The sequence below is a fragment of the Halichoeres trimaculatus genome, unplaced genomic scaffold (assembly GCF_033239565.1).
Source record: "Halichoeres trimaculatus isolate MK-OKI-2021-1 unplaced genomic scaffold, fHalTri1.1 fHalTri1_scaffold_4, whole genome shotgun sequence".
In the NCBI taxonomy this organism is placed as follows: domain Eukaryota; kingdom Metazoa; phylum Chordata; class Actinopteri; order Labriformes; family Labridae; genus Halichoeres; species Halichoeres trimaculatus.
The window spans coordinates 12,668,575-12,689,752 of NW_027437182.1; the positions used below are offsets into that span (position 1 = coordinate 12,668,575).

At 39.3% G+C, this 21,178-nt stretch overlaps 2 protein-coding genes across 3 annotated transcripts; one reads left to right on the forward strand and one right to left on the reverse strand.

Moving 5' to 3' along the window:
- Positions 1-712: 712 nt before the first annotated feature.
- On the reverse strand, positions 713-2,657 carry uba52 (ubiquitin A-52 residue ribosomal protein fusion product 1). Its single transcript, XM_074668114.1, has 5 exons — positions 2,564-2,657; positions 2,006-2,117; positions 1,588-1,674; positions 1,196-1,298; positions 713-866 (listed from the first exon to the last, which is right to left on the reverse strand). The coding sequence occupies exons 2-5, from the start codon at positions 2,106-2,108 to the stop codon at positions 773-775; spliced, it is 387 nt and encodes a 128-aa protein (XP_074524215.1). The 5' UTR covers positions 2,109-2,117; positions 2,564-2,657; the 3' UTR covers positions 713-772.
- A 3,893-nt stretch (positions 2,658-6,550) lies between these two features.
- arrdc2 (arrestin domain containing 2) lies at positions 6,551-17,200 on the forward strand. Of its 2 annotated transcripts, XM_074668693.1 has the most exons (8): positions 6,551-6,676; positions 7,454-7,705; positions 13,947-14,164; positions 14,257-14,359; positions 14,450-14,706; positions 14,803-14,965; positions 15,616-15,776; positions 15,898-17,200. In XM_074668693.1, exons 2-8 carry the CDS (start codon positions 7,456-7,458, stop codon positions 15,949-15,951), a joined length of 1,206 nt encoding a protein of 401 aa, XP_074524794.1. In that variant the 5' UTR covers positions 6,551-6,676; positions 7,454-7,455; the 3' UTR covers positions 15,952-17,200. The 2 variants fall into 2 exon arrangements, with proteins under 2 accessions (XP_074524794.1, XP_074524793.1); XM_074668692.1 differs by lacking the exons at positions 6,551-6,676; positions 7,454-7,705 and adding an exon at positions 11,858-12,292 and having other exon boundaries at positions 15,898-17,197.
- Positions 17,201-21,178: the final 3,978 nt, after the last annotated feature.

Sequence of the window (21,178 nt, forward strand, 5' to 3'; positions counted from 1 at the left end):
CAAGCTCTGAGCCAGCCAGGTTTTGGAACTGATCCAGTGTTTGGTTTCAATGAGTGCCAGATCCAGTACCTGGGTGTACTGATTTACCAGACTCCTCAGAGCAGAGACTTTGTAAAAACAGACCCCTGACTTATGCTGTGTCCCAAATCATGTACTTCCTTAAGTACGCTTACATGAAGTGCACGGTTTACACTCTGCACTTACTGGTACAGTACACAAACTCATATAGGTCAGTGTTTTCTCAAATCAAACACTTCAGCTTCGCACTTAGTAGAAACTACCATTGCACTTTACAGCTGTAGTTCTGCTTGTCATTGATAGCATCCATTAACTGATTGATCCATTACCGACCCTTCTTGTTCTTCCAATATGGCAATCATTGGTTATGAAAAGCATCCACTGTTCCACACAACTTTTTGACTATTGAGTGCACCAGGTGAGTGTTTTTACTGTCAGTGTGAACGCACTTCTGCACTCAAAATAAGTGTACGTGCAGAAGTACACAATTTGGAACACAGCATAAGAGCACCTGCTGAATTTATCTCATAGATATTTTAATTTTGAAACACTTAACTGAAAAAACTCCAGGTGAAGTTGCCAGTTCCTTTGACTTCACAACTTTTGTTTAGAAAGCAAATACTTTTAAGCTTGTTGTGTACTACACTAAGTAAGTTTTAACCTCCCACTGTGCAACAAAAATCAGACAAGTTACTTCATTTTCTCACATTTATTTTGACACAATATGGCATACACAGCCCATCCTGTAAAATGTCTACTTCAGCTTCTTCTTGGGGCGAAGGTTGTTGGTGTGTCCACACTTCTTCTTGCGGCAGTTGACGGCACGTGGGTGCAGACGAGCATAGCACCTGTGAAACAAACAAGTTGTAGGGTGTGAGGTAGAGTTCCAGGATTTAAAACTTAAAGTTTGTGGAAGTCAAAAACATGTGACAATGCTTAATCTACATTAAAAAAAAAAACTACATAAAAAAAGATCCAGGCCATAATCACTGGTTAACAGTTTGGGTTTGGGGGGCATTACCATCACACATTTCAGCCAAATGTTTCAGCGTAACATATCTTGTTTGACATCTATCTTTTCCATTCCTTCAATTTACATTTATCTGTCTGGCACTAGTAATTGCTTTTCTGCAAACTATCATGAAGAGGGCTCGTTTTGAGGACATTCACAACTTACTTGCGGCAGATCATCTTGTCGCAGTTGTATTTCTGGGCCAGCTGTCTGAGTGAAGGCTCAATGATACCACCACGCAGACGCAGAACCAGATGCAGAGTGGATTCTGGAAATAAATAAAGCAATGTTAGAAACACTCCAAGTTCATTTTTATCCCCAGACAACTTAAACGTAAGAACCAGGCACACTTCATAAGGTAATTGCTTAGGTCTATTAAGATGGAACACATACAAAGCACTTTAAACAGACCTTTTGGCATTTTTAGATATAGACTTATGACTACACCAAAGTTGCAACTAAATTTCCCACTTAACCTTTAATTGCATGTAAAGAAAGATGTATGTGCTTCCATTAGTGGCGGCAGCAAATCTCAGCTGTTTAACATCAAATGTTACCTTTCTGGATGTTGTAGTCTGACAGTGTGCGTCCATCCTCCAACTGTTTACCAGCGAAGATCAGACGCTGCTGGTCAGGAGGAATTCCTGCAAACAAAACATAATTTATTATTTCAACTTTAACCATACAGATCATTAAATCAAATTGCGAGGAAAACTCAAATGAGTGACAATGATCACGGAGTTAGACATAAACTAACAGAACAAGTCTCAGCATTGAGTCCAACACAATATCGAACTTGAAAATCTACTTATTGGCTCCAAATGAAAATATTAGCTTCACATAAGAGCAATTGTTGTCCGTTTCGTTAAGTAAATCGGGAGCTCAGTTGCTTTTTCTGACGTTGGTCATTTCCTGAAAAGTTTGTTTCTGCCGTCTGGACTGTCATTTTGTACTTCGATAGAAGTAACCGCTTACCTTCCTTGTCTTGGATCTTTGCCTTGACATTTTCGATAGTGTCGCTGGGCTCAACCTCAAGGGTGATGGTTTTCCCCGTCAACGTCTTCACGAAGATCTGCATGTTTGCAGGCTGAGAGAGAAACTAGGGTTAACTCCAGCCCAAGACTTTTACTTAGCTTCAGCTAAGTCGCCAAAAAGACCAAATCAGACATCTTTACTGTCACGTCAGTCACAAACGAACACAAGTGTCATTAGGCTTTATGATTAACGAACGGCACTGGTTTGCCGTTTTACAGAAAAAGTGTGTTAGTTTTTAATGGCTTTGGTCAGCAGCTAGAGATATTAGCATAGTTACTGTCAGCAGCACGGAGGACTGAGCGGCCTTACCACATGCGAAGTGTTAGCTTGAAGCTAAACCACGTTAAACTTAATTTTTTGCCTTCATCACAGAGCAGTGATGTAAAATTCATGATAAAAAATTGTCTCAATACAATAATGTGAATGTTTTAATTGCATTTAATAGCATATATTGAGCTTAAAATCGAATAATATACACAGGACAAAACGTGTACCCACCCGGCCGCTAGCTGAGCCTCAACGAAAAGAGAGCGGAAGAGGCTGTCGCGCGTATACGTCACTTCCGCCTTTCAGAGTAAAATCTGTACGACGTTACAATTTTATATTTATTGGCGTTTTATATATGTTTTCTTCATACTTAACCTATTGTAAGTAGTAGTATAATATTTTTGTATAATTATATTTAAAAAAAATATGAAAGTCAAAGGAACACAATTTCCATATACCGTTGACCGCACCGTTTTTGATCAGGATTTCATTTTATAAAAATTCACCGAGGAGGGCGACATTGAGTTGCAGCCACATTGTTTTTACAGCCTATGACGACAGCTCACTTCGAATTCTGACAGTTCTGTTTCCTTTTATTGAATTTTTACCCATGGATCAATAGAATGTTATGAATAAAAATGTAGACACATATTTTGATTTGCATGGCAATAAAACTTCATGCCAATCATTTATGTGGGAAAACTTTAAGAAAGTGTCTGTTGTTGTTTTTCCTTCTCTTGACAAAGTGTCAGTGTTTAAATCATGGATGTGAAAATTACTGTGTTGAAAAACTATCAATACAGTTAGGAATTAACTCTCAGAGAGAGGGTAAACATTACAAAGAAAGCCTTTGGCTGCATGTTTTACACTTTTACTCTGGGAAAGACTGTGTAATATTTCATCTCTGAAAAAGTGTGGCGTAATGTGAAAGCGAATAACAAATGTTCCTGTTCAAGAAGGATTTCTTTTTTCTCTTCCTTTTTTTCTTACATTCACTACAGCTTAATCTTTTAACATTTTTTTGTATACTGGTTCATGTACCTCTTCTGGAAATGGGCATGCTTTAAGCTTCAGGATGACACTGGAGTGACAAATTTAATGACGTCTTTCAGGCACATTCCTTTGGGTGTGTATTGTCTTCAGGGAGCAGAGAACGTGACTGTTGGCTTTGTGTCTTTTCTCAGGACTTCTCCTTCACAATAGCTTTTAGAGAGATATAGTAAAGACTGTAACAAGAAAGATGACAGTCACTGTCTGCTCTCTGTGTGTGGAAAGATTTTTTTAAGACGTGTTGGACCTCTTGTGGTGGGTTAAAGTGTTTGAGATGTCTTAGGAGCTAAACTGACCTATATTCAACAATCTAAACGCTGAGCTTTTTCGGCGTATAGTTTGTCTTCAAACAGATATAATCCAAGCTTTATCTCTGCGATACAGAAAGATGAGTGCTGCAGACACACTACTTGTCCGTCACGTTAGAGGGTGAGATCAAAAACTGAACACGACTGAATACACGGACTGTATTAATATAGAAATGAAAACACTTGCAAAAACTGCACCGTTGAACACTGACAGTTTGAAAGAAACTAATATTACCACAGCCAAAAGACGTTTGCACTGAATGTCACATTGAAACATGTCCCAGGAAAATCCCACATCGATAAACAGTAATCACATGTTTCTGTGTGTGATTAATTTGGGGCAGTTTGACCTCTGAAGTGTGATGCCTCTGCTACTTTTTATGGTCTGAAGGTCAAACTAAAACTCGTAACACACTGAAATGTAAAGTGTATTAAAAGTGCATCTAAATTAAGTTATTCTTTCTCATTCTTTTGTATCCATTGTTTTGTTTTGCTTTGTTTTGTTTTGTTGTAATGAATTGCAGAAAAATGCTCCTAATCTTACTCAGCTGACATATAAATATGCTTCAGTCTTGACTGGTACAGGGTTCATCTGGGAGTGAAATATTGGCGAAGCAGACAAGTTCAGCTTTTGCAGTCAACCAGTAAATCTTAAATCCTAACTTCACCTTTCATATTTAGGCCAAAACAGTGAGCAGCCTTATGTTTAACTGTCCTACTTCCAGCCTGTTTACACTTTCAGTGCTAACAACTAGGAATGAGGCTAGCGTCTGTTTCACTCAAAGTTGGGATGCACACATTCAAGCATGACTGACCACAAAAACAGTCTGTGTTGTAGAAACAACACAGCCTTGACCTAGAGATGCAGACTCTTCTGTTAAAAAAAGTTGGCAGTAAAACAGATGCAAATAAACTAAAATTGAAGTTCACCCATCTGGCAAAAAGACAGTTAGCCAGGTATATTAACTGGAGTATTGGAAGCCCTACAAGTCCAGATTCAGGTCCAAGGGTTACAACTGCAAGAACGTGCCTCAATACAATTTTTAACCCTAGAATAAACTAGACAGCTTTGTTTAATTTGCTGACGCTTGGTTCAAAGGGGAAAGCTCACTGCAGGTTTATTTTCCAGAGAGGTTTCAGCTTAAGAGAAAGGTGGGGAAAACTTTAGAAACTGTATGATTTTTAGAGTCTATGTTCTCAATTAGCCATAAGAAACAACCTGTATGAGGAAAGCGGTACTCCAGTGAAATGACACTTTTGAGTCACAGGCTAACCTAAACAAACTTTTAAAGGACATAGGACCAAGAAAGGTAAAAGTTTCTCAGAAGTATTTTCACATTGGATGTTATAGTGAAATAAACTGAATTGGAAACATCAATTTTACATTCCACACTATGACAAACTATTAAATCCAAAGAGAAACTCAGAATAAAGCAACGTATGTTACACTTCTACTGTGGTGTAAAGTGTGCAATGTTGAAGTCTTGTGTAAATCTTGAAGTACTGCAATCTCTCCAAACGTTAAATAAATCAGAGCTGAACTAAGATGTTTATTTAAACAAAGTGGTCAGTTTTGTCAGGTCTGTGAGCTATATAACTGATCTGTCTTATTATTGTGTATATTCAGCAAGTACAAAAGTATTGTCACCCAGGGAATTTTCTAAGAGACAACAGTTGTTTCTTGTGATGTGATCGTATTTGTTTGAGCCAACATGTGACGTGTTGATCATGTGAGAGACTTAAAAAAGCCTGTAAAATCAGGTTTTATGGATGTAACCCAGATTCTCCTCCATAAATTTACTTAACTGTACGATAGTATATAACTTCATTTACTGCCGAGCCTGGTGGCTCTGTATGTGTTTTTATGTGTGGAGTTTGTATGTTTTCCCTGTGCAAGGGTTCTCTCAGAGTACTCTTGCTTCCTCCCACAGTCCTACAACACCCTCAAAGTGACTGCTCTCTCTGAATTACCTTCAGGTGTACATGTGTCTGACTGATTTCCATACACAATGATATAACTTTTGGTTTAATATTAACAAAATAATAATATATCTGCTGTGTCAAAGTTTTATACCTTTCTGATTTTTTAAAATTTATTACCTCCCCCTCAAAAAATATAATAATAATAATAATAATAATAATAATAATAATAATAATAATAATAATAATAATAATAATAATAATAAAAAGATTCACTAAAAAGTTTTTCTTAATGATATTTAAATGTACCTTTAGTCATTTAAAATGAAGAAAAGACCAAAAACTCTTTGCACATCAATAACTGAAATGTCAAGATGTGCCCATGGTTTATTTTTTACAGTTATCTTTTTTTCTTTTTCTTTTGAACCCTAGACTAAACTATAATAAAGGTTTGAGTGAGTGGTTGGTTGGAATAGTTATCTGTCTCTACTTTTACGCCCTGTGATAGGCTGCCTCTGTGGGCAAAGATAATGGATGAACATTTAAAATATGACATTGCTACATTTAGAAGTCCTGCACTTTTTACATCAAAGACATGTTGTCTTCAAAACAAAAGCCTAATTCCAACAATAGTGGGGCCAGCTGTTAAATTTTTGTCCAGTGAAAAACTGTATGGGTCCCAACCGGCCTCATGCTCCGTAAGGTCCTCTTTTGACACAAATATACATTGATGTGACAGAATCGATAGCAAGACTATCAATGTGCTCTCATTGAGGGCAAAAACTGTTTAAATAGCTTGTGGAGCTGTAATCTAATTTTATTTTGGCACCGTGTTTTCCTCCCCTCCTCCTCCTCCTCTCTCTGTTTAAGTGGGCGGGCGTGACTCGCACGTGCTCGTTATCATTGGTGTACAACAGAGAGCTGTTTTGTTTCTGGGCGTTGAATCCAGCCGCAGTTTAAGAAGCTGAGCCACCGTTGAATATCCAGTCGAAATAAACATTTGGTCTGTCCCACAGCTGCGGACTTTGACTGTGAAAGGACTGCGACTTGTGCTCCTGTCCAGCCGGTGAGTTTGAGACTTTAAAAATTTCAGAGCAGTGTTGACAACTGGATAACGGGTCTGATTGGCTGACATGAACCTCTTTAAATTCACGATAAACCACACTGACTGAATAACTGGACTGTAAGTATTAGTCATGGCAGTGGACCTTTAAAATAATAAAGTATTGTGCTTTTTGCTGTTTGGCAGTTAAAAAATGATGTTTTGTTCTTACCACATAGACAACTGAGGCATGTATTCATTGTACATTGGTATTTAAAGAGGGTATGGTGGTTATTGATATTTTTGGACTTGTTTATTTGCTGCAGATGAGGCTTTTGCATCGAATTATTTTAAAATAAGTTATTAAAACATGACAGGATTCAGACAGCAGGTTGCACAGCAGCAGTTACCAGCTTGGACTGAACCCCGTGTCTGTTGACCTTGGCACTGCACACCCTTGGGCGAAGGAACCCCACCCTTAAAATAAGATCTTTCTCAGAAAATAGGAGTTGATGGTGATTATGGTCTGCAAATTGAAACTGCACATTCTTGAAGCGGTTGAGAAAATAATTAGTAGGCTTATTGTTCAAAAAAGGCAAAGAACTGGGAATTACTGGTGTGAAAAATCATTTACCTGTTCAGAGTCACAACAAAGTTCCCAAAAGCCCCAAATGCTGCCATCTTTAGTGCTATCAGGGGGACCTTTAAACCTGCTTATAATAGTCTTTCTTATTGTTCATCTCTTGGCTTGACCTAAGGAAGAATGGTTTTTCTACATTTTGATTTTTTATGTCTTTACAGAAATGATGAGTTCCATTAAGTCCTTTACGCTTGAGCTTGATGGTGAGCCTGATGCAGCATTCACAGGAGGAGAGGTGGTGTCCGGCCAGGTGGTCCTGGAGCTCCGGAGGGACACCAAAGTGGTGTCTATGAAGGTGCAAGGCAGAGGGGTGGCTACTGCACACTGGCTGGAGAATCGTGGCATGAACTCTGTTTATAACGATTACACCTCGAAGATCGCTTACTTTAGGAAGAGGCAACACCTGATTCGAGGTTAGTGGACAGAGATGCAGATCTTTTTATCTCATGCATGCAGATTTGATTTTAATTGAATCTACTCAAGTATCATCCTCTGAACTGTTTTTTTTTTCAGTTTTTTTGGGGGATTCTTATAGCTTCAAGCTTACAAAAAACTTTGCACATTTTCAAAAGTGACATTTATTTTCAGGAATTTAGAACGGGAAACGAGGCTGGTCAAAGAATTCAACTATGTGTATTAAGTAGTAGTTCAAAGGTAACAAAAAATAAACACTATGACCTGACAATATTTTTTTTACCCCTGTTATGAAACAAGACATGAATATATAATTTATGCTAGCCTTGTATTTTTGTCTTTGCTTTTGTGCCGGGTCGTGTTTTTGTAAGATATCATCCATCACTTGCAGCTCTGCTGTGCTATATACAGTAAAAGTGTTCCAGCACGTTTTGCAGCAGGTGGATGAAAAATGCCTCTCTCTGATCTGAATAATGAGGCATAAAACTGCTGATTTGCTCCACCATGTGCCAGCTGGTAGCCACCGTGTCTCATAGTCACTGCAGTTTGCAAAATGAAGCCACCTGAGTCAAATTGGTTGCATGGAAACCTTGAAGATGACTTAACACTACATCATCAAGATACATCTGCCAGATTGCTCAGTGTCATTAAACACATACACGTTAGTGCTGAATCCAGATAAACACCGTGAAGGACATGTTGCCAGAAAGTGGGACATTCCCTCAGTAGTGATGGTACCTGGATACTCAAAATCATGGAAGCGGAGTATATAGGTCATAGCAGGAGAGTAAATGAACTGTTGACGGTGGTTAATGTTTTATGACATGCTCTAAAAACAGTTTATTTGTCCTGACTCTCCGCTAAGGTTCAGTGTGTCAAATAAAAGCAAAATTTGTTATTGCTTGGGCAGAACACAAACATCCCGATAATGTAAACAAATGTTGAACCCAATTGAACCCAAAGTACAGTTTACACTGCAAATCATTCCAAATCATTGACTGCTAAAACACCAGAATCATGGTGTCAATAGAAAAAGAGCTGTATTGGTTTTGTGAATTATATCCAGCCCACATTGTAGCCACAATTATACTCTGCATACAAAGCATAAATAAATCAAGATTTACCTGATATGCAGTACTATCAGGCAGCAAATAGAGGGCATGCATCACTGTTTTGTCTTTTATTTATGTGCAAAACTTCTATAACTGACCCCATTCTTAAAGCATTAATATTGTTGCTTATTTATTTCTGAGATATTGAAATGTATTTTCATGAAGACAACATATTTGTATCTAAAGTGGGACAAAACATAACCATAAAAGCAGCAGCAGACTCTGGACAGGTCATGGTGCATTCAAATACTTCTCACTCAACAGTTGCTCTCTGTTTTGAAATGATAATAGTACATACTGTACTGGGCTAAATACAATAGGACAGTTGATGTAAATGTTAAAATCACCATTATTCTTATTATCTATTTCTCATAACTGCTTCATAGGTTGACCACTGTGTTGAATATCATGCAATTCTTGCTGAGATACTGGCAGAAAATGGGTGATTCGATTTGCAACAACCTACAGATTCTGCAGTGTCCATCCAGGAAACAAGATTTTAATTTGTTCTTGCAAAGCCTTGGCTTTCAACTTTTGAGACCCTCAGATCCCCTCAGAGGGTAGATATGGTTTAAAAGACTTGGTAGATGTTTTTTTTTGTGCATGGGTGCAGATGGGAAAAGTTAAAAAATGTTCTTGAAGGAGTTGAAATGAGGATGTTGTGTTTGGGAGAACTCATACGAGACAAGGCATGAGAAGAAAGTGAAAGGCCCATATTGAAGGAAGTGAGTGAAGAAAGAGGAAGAAGAAGGGGTTGTTTGAAAATCGCAACCCCTGTCACCCTGGCAACAAAAATAACAACACGTGGCTGCCCCTTAACTCCACCCTCCTCCTTCACCATCTAGCTGCCACTTCGCCCCATTCATTTTACAACATGGAGTCATTTCCAGCTCATTTATCTTTAGTTTTCCATAAACATGTCTTTTTGTGACTGATTATTTTCCCCACCCTCTGCTTGCTAAAGCCACACATGTATCTTAGAGTCAGTTTGGTTTCAGTGAAGAGTTGTCATTTAGAGGGCTGTCCCCTTTAATGATTCTCTTACAAACATGACTGAAGAATCCCTATTGCTCAAGCCCCTTTCTGCAAACTATAGAGGGCTTTAATGTAAATATTGGCTTCACTGTACTGTGGGCTCAGCAGATGTTGTGTAAAAAGAGAAACTCACATGCATGTTTACTTTAGTCTGCACATGTTCTCAGCAATGATTACACTGATCATACTGAGTCATCTGCTCAGTATGAAGTAGTTATCAGTACCATCAGGCTGTGCAGAGAACGACTTGTTCTTCTTATCACAGAGCTAAGGGAGAAACTCTTTCTCCTGTTCACCAGCAGGTGGTGTGTAGAGCTTTACGTAAGACAAGAGTTTGTTTTAAGTGCACTGTAAGCAAAATCTGAGAAAACGATGCAAAGAGGAGAACTGACCTCAAAAAATATGACTTGAGTCATATGAGTTTGGCTGTTTATCATGCTCTATTTTCCTCAAATGAACTTCTTGTACAGACAGAACAAAGCAGGGAAGCTTCTTTTACTTTCAGTATTTGATCAACTGAAAGGGAAACAGCAGTGCCGAAATTCCCCATTGGAAAGTCTGCGCAGGAGATTATTTGTGTGCACCATCTGTAGTGAGGCTTGCCAACTTCTTACCATATTAACAAACATCCTCACTCAAGTTGTGAAGGCATCCTCAGGCCTGCCACTGTGCACAATGCCTCTTCATCACCAGTGGGGGACACTACAGAGCTGACTTATCAGCCCTGGGAACAAAGGAGTAAACAACTTTGTTTTTCTCAGACCCAGACTTTTTCTATGAGGCATTCGAGAATGAATGAGAAGCTTGATCCAGTTTGGAAAGGAGGATGTTTTAGTTTAGTTTGCATGTTGCTGAAGCTTTTGGTAGAGAGCTAATTTTGATTAGATTCTGCTGTGTTTGCAAATACTTGAATGCTATCTGAGGCACCAAGAAGAGGTTGCGTGGGTGCATTGATTCATGCAAGGGACATTAGGAGTTTACAGCTCCTCTTTTCTCACTGCAGCTGGCAGTTTTCCTGTGATACCAGTGCAGCAACACTTTATTACTGGAAATGGGAGTTTGTTCTTTAGAAGGGGATTTAATGGCATAAGATGCATGCTTTGCTGCATTCACAACATGTGCTGCAGCCCTGGCTGTGTACAGTAACAGTATGTGCATATCGACACTGGAGAAGTGGAGTAAACAGCTTTAGTCTTGAGTGAAACTATTTTCCTCTGAGCTGTGCAGGGAGGTATGCCCAGTAAGCCTGTTTTCTTCTAAGAACCTGTAACCATCAATCATCACTAGGGCCTGTTTTCCTCACTGCTGCCTCCACACCCAGTCTGCATGTTTGTTATGATGCCTTCAAGTTCGGCACGAAAATATGAGTGCCGTGAAAACAGTTGCATTAAAGTTACTTACAGAGTTGTGAAAAAAAAGCCTTACTGTTATGTTTTATAAAACATAGGTTACCAAGATGTGATAAGATGTCTTAATTGATAAGATATGTCTGTCTTAATTTTTTTTTTAAACAAAATTGTTTGTTTCATGTGGCGTATCAGGGTGGTTTCATTATGAGGTCTTTGCCCTGGCATGTTTTTGTGGCTGTTGTCTCCAACTATGATAAAAGAACAACAAATAAACAACCTCCCAAAAAATAAGAATAAATAAATAAATCAAATTAGAACAAATAACTTTCTTGGAAAACAATTTCTATTCTTTTTCTTCTTTTTTGAGTTTAGTGCACAAATGAAGCTGTAGCTGGTATAAAACATTTTATCTTTATGTTTAGGGATTGTTATATTTTTTGACAGGTAATTTAATGCGACGAAAAGCCTGTGAGCTCTCATTCCCTGTACCAATCACAATTCCCCCACCACGTTTTGAATTAAAAAACCCCCGCAAAAGTGGCCACATAGCTTGTTGACAACTCTAGTACTGAGAAGTCGGTGTCAAGAAGGAGAACCTAAAGGCATCATTCGCCTTCAGCCCTCTCCTGAGCCTTACATAATAAAACTAAGCCCCGCCCACCTCCTCGACTCCAAATAGGGCCGCAGACCGAAAGTGCTTCACAGTTTGAGCTTTAAACACGGAACAAAGTAACCCCGAAGAAACTCTTCGGTTGACTTAAGGGCTGAGAGGAAAGAAGCCACTAACTTTTTAGAGGAGTTGCAAATCCTGCAGAGATGATTTTCGATAAGTTAAAAAAGTTGGACATCGTCTTCGACTCACCAGAGGTGGATAGTCCTCCTGTGTTCAGCAGCGGGGACGTTGTGTCCGGACGGGTGGTGTTGGATCTGTCCGGGGAGAGTCGGATAGAATCCCTGAAGCTTCACGCTGAAGGGTTTGCCAAAGTCCACTGGACCGAGTCCCGTTCCGCCGGCTCCAGCACCGCATACACCCAGAACTACAGCGACGAGGTGGAATACCTGAACCGAAGAGAGGTTCTACTGCAGGCAGGTCAGTCCGCTCTGCAGGCTGGGTGATGGGTGTAAGGACAGATTGTGCAGCCTGCCTCAAAACTTCCAAAATTGGATGAGGATAAACAGCAAAAAAAGTAAAAATTATTGAGCAGATGAAAGGGAAATGAAAAGGTGAAATTGGTTCATTTGTTCGGGACCTGGAGAAGAAAGTTGTTTTTTAATTATCTGGGTTGTTTGGGGTAAACTTTTTTAATCAAGATGTAGTCCTAAATTTAGGTTTGCACTAGTGGAAATGTTATTTAGTTGTTCTTCCTGGATCTTTTAGGACTATTTCGTGAGATACAAACTTGTTGCATGTGCAAATAAGTTTGCCCATTGAAGACATTCAATCTGTGAATAAAATAGTCGTTAGAATTACATGATTTTCTTGTAGCATTGCATGATAAGTTGTTGACCATCTCATTCAAAACAGCGACGAGCTAAATTTGGAAGATGCACCAGGGCAGTCATTCATTCCACAAAAGAAGTCATAGGGGGCATAAGTTTTTCTTTGGCCAAATGATTGTTTTTTTGTTCTTTGGAGATTAGTGTAAGTTTAAAAGAGAAAGAGCATGAGATATGTAGTAGCTGCCCTTCAGTTTGTTTTATCACTGTTTAAATACATCTGTTGAATGAAAATAGCACTGAGTTTTCTTGGAGTTGTTTTTCTCCTGAGCGAGAAGGGAGAGCCTCAGTCTCAGCCCTCATTCATTGAGCTCGAGTTGTTTTGGTTTAAGAGAAGACAGGAAGTCCACAGCCAGAGCTTGTCACGTTTCTGCCCTCTTTCTGCAGTTTTCAGTCTTAATGCCTAATTTGGCATTTTGCAAAAACAAAGTTGCACAAAAACTGGAACTTTTCAATGTAATTGTCTTAAGTTAGAATATTCTTTGCCAGCATGCACAAAAACATGCAGCAAGAGCTTCCAACAACCCACTTCACCAAAAAAAAAAGGATTTGACAGTGACAGTATTGTTATTAAAATGAGGTTGGAGCTTCCAACTAACAAAGAGAACTCAAAACACATCAAATCTGTTAAACACAAACACGTGTTTTAGACCTTTGCAGCAAGCGAGGGTGAGAAGGAAGAGAGAGAAAAAAAACAAGGCAGTCGAGACGTTGAAGAAAACATGTTCTCTGTCAGCACAATGGAGCAGGAACCGCCCCTCTGAGCAAGCACAGCAGCCATGTGACTGCACGTAGACAGAGAGATTTCTATTTCAACGAGAGTCATGCTTAACAGATCTTCCAGTCCCAATAAAAGTGTTCTTTATGAAATTTTTTAAACCTCCTGGTGTTAGTCTGCCTTTTAAAGTTTGCTTGAGTTGTGCTGGCTAAAGAAAGTTTTACTCAGACTTCTTTTCTCCTTCAGGAGCCATCATTTGTCACCATTTCTTCTTGTTGAATATGAATTCCTTTAAACAGATACTCAGTGACAGTAAAGACATAAACACTTTTATCCTATCATGTGGCACATTGATTGATTTATGTCAGTGATTGCACTGATATGCAAAACTTCCTGTTACTCAGAGTCTTCCTGAAAGTTAAGTCACACTCCCTGTCTGAAACTCCTGGATCTGAATGACACTCATAGAAGCATTACAATCAGTTAATTAAAAATAAAAAACATTTTCTCTTTTCCCTCCTTTCTTTAGATAACGGTGAAATAACAACCCTCCCTGCCGGAAGACATGAATTTCCATTCAGCTTCCAGCTCCCTGAGGAGACGCTGGTCACCTCCTTCGAGGGCAAACACGGCAGCATCAGATACTGGGTCAAGGTGAAGCTCCACAGGCCGTGGGCCACTGTGAAGAAGATCAAAAAGGAGTTCACCGTCATTGAGCCGATCGACATTAACACCCCAGCCCTACTGGTAAGACTCTCAGCTCTCACATTCAGAAGTTTTCATCTCACACTGCACGATTTTCTGGGTGTTTGAGGCTCACTTGTTTGCATCGTTTTCAGGCCCCTCAGGCTGGAACCAAAGACAAAATGGCACGGGCATGGTACCGCAACTTTGGACAGGTGTCTGTAACCGCAAAGATTGACCGCAAAGGCTACACACCAGGTGAGTGCCAGAGGAAAAAAAAACACAAGAAGGTCAATTTAACCTCCTTGGAAGTGTTGGTCATTTCTAACAAGCTCTTTTTCTCTACAGGTGAAGTGATTCCAGTCTTTGCTGAGTTTGACAACTCTACCTCCAGATCAGTAGTTCCCAAAGCCTACATCACTCAGACACAGACATTCATCGCACGAGGCACCATGAAGCAGAAGCGCTCGGTGGTGGGGACTCTATCCGGTGATATTGTTGGGGCCAGGAGCAGGGAGACGTGGCACGGTCGCGCCATCAAGATCCCACCTGTAGGTCCTTCGATCCTGCAGTGCCGCATCATCAAAGTGGAGTACATGCTGAAGGTGAGCTCAGTTATGATATCACTGGCTCTTTTCATGCGCTCTACTGCTGGTTGTTTAAACAGTGTCACTAAAAATTACTCTTTTTCTTTCTACCAGGTCTGTGTTGATGTTCCTGGAACATCCAAACTGTGTCTGGAGCTTCCACTGGTCATTGGCACCATACCCCTTCATCCATTTGGCAGCAGGACCTCTAGCGTCAGCAGCCAGTACAGCGTCAACTTGGAATGGCTGCGCATGGCCATCCCCGAGCAGCCTGAGCGTAAGTGTCATTTAATACTGCAGTGACTGATAGAAAGAGAGGTGTTAATGTACATTTCCTGGTAGTACAACTAGAACATTAGTATTACTATGACACAAAAAAACAGGAACATCCTGGTTTGGTACTTTTCGTTTACGGAGAAAAACAGGATTATGGTTTGTTTTCCCTCTCACGTATTTGAACAATATCAGCTGTTAGTGTTTAGACTCTGCAATGAAAACACATGACTCTCAGTCTGCAAAGCAGTACAGACTCATTATTGTCTGATTATTTTCATAAACCATAGCCAGTGTTCAAGGATGTTTGCAATCTTGAAATAAAGCATGCAGTGAGGTTGATTAAAAAGAGCAGAACACTGATCAACCCCAGATTTTACAATTAACACATGTTGAAAATCTTTCGGAGTCACTTGTTTTTTTTACCACTATCTGCCAAAATCCCTCACTATGTGATGCCAACATTTACAAAACAACAGCAGCATTCAGTCGAGATTCATGCAGGATTAAATCTGTGTTTCCCAGTTCAAAAGGCAGTAAATGTTACGTGGGGGGTTTTAAGAGTTTTAACTGGTGACTCAGCTGCTCAGTGTTTGGACCTGTTCTGTTCGGTTGAGTCAGAGAGCTAGACTAATCCTGCCTGTTTCCCCTCAGCTCCTCCAGATTACAGCTCCGTGGTGACAGAGGAGGAGGCTGAGCAGCGTAACAACGCCGTGGTCCCGCCACCTGCTGAGGACCTTAGCGGGATCTTGGAGCGCCCTCTCATGGCGTTTGTCCAAGAGTTCCGCTTCAGACCCCCACCGGTGTACTGCGAGGTGAGTTCATAAATGCTACTTCCTACTTTTATTTTGTGTGATTGACATTTTGGATACAGGTCTTTAAATCATCCAGGCTTAACAGTATCATGATACTAGATGTTTGTTCTTCTGCCTACAGATCGACCCCAACCCCCAGCCCTTAAACATAAGACCCCGCTGCATGACGTGTTGAACCATGAGCCCTGCCTGAGCGTCAAGCGACATGAATTAACCAACAAATCAAGAGATTTGTCTTCTCCTGGATTACTTCTCTCTGATAAATGGCACCTGGTCCCACCGAGTGTCGTGGAGAGGGACCGGAGCGCCACAGAGAGGTCAAGGTGCGGAGCTCACAGGAAGAGCTGCCACTTCCTTTTCCAGTAAACAAAGTAAAGTGGACTTTTTCCTGTCCTGATACGATGGAAGACTCCTTCACACCAGTTCCTGCCCTCCCTGAGTGATCAAGCTACAAATACCTCCCAATCAACAGTTCCCTCATGTGAAGTGAATTTAACGATTTCGGGAAAAACCTGGGGGGTGGATGGATCACTTATACGAGTTAGGTGTGGGGTTGGAGATGTACCTGGAAAACGCTCTTGATAAGGTGACACGTATAGAAGCGCGTGGTCGTCCTTTGAGTGGCGTTACAAAGAGAAAAGTGCAATTATTGTGTTCAGTCTCTAACTCTTCTTGTCCTGGCTGCACAGTAGACTTTAACAACTTATACTATGGCTATGCATAATGTGACTCAGCCGCAGTGTGCCTGTGATACTTTCCACTGTTAACTGTATCTGAAGGTGGACAAGTGAAGTAAGCAGATGTAGACATGTTTTAATGCATGCAGGTCACAATATTTCAAAGGGAAAACTATGTATGCCTTAATTTTCTGCCGTTGGAGATTGCATGAGAGTTTCAGGAAGTTGTTCTCTCAGAGATGAACAGAACTTAAAACAAAAAACGCTTCAGGTTTTACTGGTGTGTGGATGAGTTCAGAGAGAAGTGTTGTGCTAATGGAAAGCTTAACGCACTCAAATGTCACATAGCTGTGGTTGTTGACTTAAGCGCGGTGATTAAATAGGATGAGCAGTATGTGTATAGAGCAGCACGAGGCTCATAGATTAGCTCTCCCAGCTGCTGAACAAAAGGTGGAGGAGGAGGACTCAGAGCTTTTGATGGGAGCCAGATGCCTTGGTGCTGTGCCGTTCAAGTCGAGCCTCAAGCAGGAGATGCCACTGAAATGTTTGTGTGCGAGGAACATTCCAAAAACTGACTTGAGGATCATGTTTTACTCCTTAACTTCCAAAAACAAACTGTTCGGAGCATGAAAGAAGTCTTCAGGGTCAGCTGTGCGACTTTGCTGTCACGCACTGAAAAAAAACTGAATGTATTTTTTTATACAAATGCTATTGTTGATTCAAGATCTTACCAAAGTTTTGTAATTGATTTTTGTAATAAAAAAGTTGAAAACAATGTCAGTCTTCAGGCTTTCCTTCAAACCTTTGACAGTTGTGTAATCTCCACTCTGCTGGAGGAAAAGCACAGAGTCTGTTTTTAGCATGTTGCGTGACAGTGAAATGGTACATCATGTTTAAAAGCATGAGTCAAAGAAATATCAGTGCCAAGAGGAGGGCTCAGCACAGGAACAAGCAACAGCCAGTGAATCAAAACAGTAATTAGTTTTGTCTGTGACAGCTCTCATATTGCACTCTTACACATTCCAGATTTATTTGGTGCTTTTATTGCTGTTGAACTCACTCAGAATCAAATAACTTTCCAAACACTCGAGAGGAAACATGGCAATAACAGATTATTGTGTTAATACAACTATAAATCTCAAACGGTCATGAAACGCATGATAAAATCATTCTAACCACCAATAATGCATTCAGGGACATGTTTAGTTTCAATTTTACATTTCCACATTACTGAAAAAAAATCTCTTCAGCCAATAACATGAAATGGTTACAAATACTGAACATTTCTTAACTTGTAGGAAGTTAGCAACAAGTGATGTATTTGGTAAGGAGGTTTTTATATTTAAATGTGCCCTACACTACCTTCTTGTATTACCACCAGCCCTACCAGCTATTAAAAACATGTGGCTCTTCTTCAAGACATTTCATAATGTGACAGAGACTGGCTTGAACATCCTATGAAATGTTTCCCATCAAGGGGAATACTATTTTGTTTTACAACCAAATTATCATTTGATTTGTCAGGGATCTGAAGAAATGAAACAGGAGGGCAGTTAAAAGCAAATTATTCTCCTCACGCTTTGATTATTAGTCACTGATTATGTTTGTATCTCATGGTATCCTCATGAACAGTTTGTTCTTTTATTTACATGAATATTCAAGAATGACCCAAGCTTTTTTTTCACCACATGTAAACATGAAACACTTAGGAAAAACAAGCTCAATTTATTATAAACAGTGTTACACAAGGCTGTGAACATGGCTGAAGGCCAGAATGAAGATACATTTCACTGAGTCAAATAAAAGTGGGAGAGAATATTTAGTGGCGTGTGAGGGACGAAAAGAAGTCTGAATACACTGCTCATATGTTTAGGTATATTTATGGTATGTAATGGTGAAATAATCTATAAAGGTATTTAGCATGTGATCAGGAACAGAATTAGTTTAAATTGGAAAAAGGTTTTCATAACAAACTGGATAGTGTGTGTTCCCAACTTCTGAAATGTACAGAATGTTCATAACAACTGGTTGTGGTTTGGGTTCAAGCAAGGCTTGTAGTTTGATAGTTTGAAAGGGAGCCAATCAAACTGATCCATCGGGTGAAAGAAAAAGACGGACAAGTAAGTAATAATTTGGCCACCCATTGAGCTTAATGGTTCATCAGAGGTATTAATCAATAAAGTCCTTAAAGGTGGCCTAGGTTCAGCTCCATATCATGGCCTGTAACTCCCCCACTATGTCCTCTGCTTCATTCTCCAAGTCAAGGCATCAAAGCCCTAACTTGAAAAAGGAGCTATGAACCCTGAGTGAATTAACTAACACAGAATGAAGTGTCTGAAACTTCAATGGTCCAGATAAAAGAGGTGAAAAGTGGTAATAAAATAAAAGTATATCAGATTTTTAGAACAGACAAAAAAAAGACTGGGTGCCTAGTTTAGATGTCCATAAAAAATAAATAAATATGTGTTTAAAGCACTTTAACCCAGGCTTTCATGTTTCCCTCTTGCCTCAATACATCACAAAAACTACAACTTAAGCCAAGTATTTTTTTCCTATTTCAATAAAAAGTTAACATGAGTTAACATGAGCTAACATGAGCATGAGATGCACTACAATATTCAGAAAATGTTTTTAAAAATCAACCTGCTAAAGAGGTAAGAAAAACAACTTGTTGAGTGTTTTAAATGAAGACATTACTGTTTTTTTTTTTCAAGAAAATTTCAAATTAAGCTTGATGAGTTAATTTACCCCACCCCGCTGTCAGTTTGCCTCATCACAAGAAAAAAGGTCTTCAAAAGGTCTCATAATACAGAAATAATCAGAAAAAAAAACATTTTATAGATGCAGCCATCAATCATTGACACTCTCAACTCCAACAGCAGGGACATGGATCTTAGTGAAAAACAATGAAAGCAAAAATAAGGTTTACTTAGTACTGAAAAATGACATAATGTGTCAGTTTTGGAGGTAAACATGGAGCAGAAAAACATCCAAAACACACAAAGCTTAAACACAGTGTTCCTGTAATTCTCAGAACTTAACCTCAACTTTCCTTTTTACATGAAGCTGTTCAAACAAAGCCTAAAGAAACATGCTCAACCACAAAAACAACAAGACTGTCAACACACAGAACCATATAGTCAGGGTTTTTAAGGATCAGTGTCAGTTGTTTACTCTCAAATGTACTGTAACTGAATAGATTTAACTGGACAAGGCTTTGAATGTACTGAAAGTTCAGTCTGATACATTAATGAACAAATGTGAAAGTGAAGATGTCCGACAGCCTGGGGTCTCTTCCATGTCACCACAATAACCTCACAGTGATCGTGTGTCTGATTTCTCATGACTCTGACCTGATGCGGCGTCCAGCATGTTTATGTAATCCCTGTCATTTTCTCTACGTAGCATCAGCTGTTGATGTGATTTAATTAGAATGACACATTTGACCTTTAAGTGTTTTGTAACTTACTTTCATCCGTCATCAAACCTGTCCGTCTCGTTTGGCAAACTAAATGATATGAGTTGTTATTCGCCTATCTTTTCATTTCTCCCTGTTTAATTGTTGTTTAATTTTCCTGACATCAAGTTTGTTTGTTTTTATTAATTTCAGTTAGTTTTGCATCTTTATTCTTTCACGTCACCCTATGCTACATTTTTGTAGATACACTGCTGATGTTCAAATACGTCATTACATCTTTTTTAAAGCTTAAGCTGTTATAAAATACTATCATAAATATTTCACAGTGCTAAAAGCATCATAAGATCTGAAAATTTGCTGCTTGTTTTTGTTGTTATCTCAATAAGGAGGCACTGTAAAGATGTCACTTTGGGTTCATACTTTTTACACTTTAAAACAATAATCAGTTATTTGAGAAAATAAAATAGATTAACCCATAGTGGATAGAAAATGAGTTTCATTTTAAAATAAAATACTTGTAATTCACTGTAAATGCTCTAAAAGCTTTATCTGCTGCTGCCTGTCATGTTTTTCGAACATTTTAGTCTTATTTTGGAAGTCACCCCTCCATATATTCACACATTGTAACCTACATACCTCCTCTGGTTGTTTCCTTGGCCCAGATTTGAGATGGGTATGTCTAACAGGTCTTTAAGCCCATCTGTTTTCTTGACCTGATTAAGCAACAGATAAAGTGCATAAGTGCAAGAGAAAAATAACAAGTGCAAGAGTGTAGTGCTCTTCATTGTCTGAAGCAAAGTATCGAGAACACCTGGGCACCAACTATGAAATAAAACCACCAGTGGGCACAGTAAAAGTTTAAAACACAATCAGGGTGCAAATGTTTCCAAAATCTTAACATGAGACTTCATGGAATCAGAAACTTTTGAGGATAACTTGGTCTAATACGTTTTTCAAGAAAATGTCGTACTGTTTCCTTCACCGTTGTACAAACATGCAGACAAATCTTGGCTTGACAAAAACTGCCTTGACCACCAGTGATCATTTCCTCTGAAGTCTCTGCTCAGTGCTAAATTAGGTTAACATAATCACATGAGCCAAACAGACACAGTGTGTTTCCTCTGTGGGATTTTGGTCAAGCTAAGACTGGAGTAGTGACAGACTGCAGATTAAATTTTGTAGGGTAATGGATTAAAAAGTGGTTTCAAGGAACGAATTGTGAACACAGCACTGGGTTTGAGCGTGTGAATGTTTTCACTTCGTCATATAAACACTTGTGAAAACTTTGCTTAGAGACACTAGAAATT

Coding starts and splice junctions, on each gene's coding strand:
- arrdc2 (XM_074668692.1), top strand. CDS start 12,019: ATGATTTTCGATAAGTTAAAAAAGTTGGACATCGTCTTCGACTCACCA. Junction 12,293..13,946: donor AGAGGTTCTACTGCAGGCAG/GTCAGTCCGCTC, acceptor TCCTTTCTTTAG/ATAACGGTGAAATAACAACC. Junction 14,707..14,802: donor AAGTGGAGTACATGCTGAAG/GTGAGCTCAGTT, acceptor TCTTTCTACCAG/GTCTGTGTTGATGTTCCTGG.
- uba52 (XM_074668114.1), bottom strand. CDS start 2,108: ATGCAGATCTTCGTGAAGACGTTGACGGGGAAAACCATCACCCTTGAG. Junction 1,675..2,005: donor AAAGATCCAAGACAAGGAAG/GTAAGCGGTTAC, acceptor TTTTGTTTGCAG/GAATTCCTCCTGACCAGCAG. Junction 867..1,195: donor GACAAGATGATCTGCCGCAA/GTAAGTTGTGAA, acceptor TTTGTTTCACAG/GTGCTATGCTCGTCTGCACC.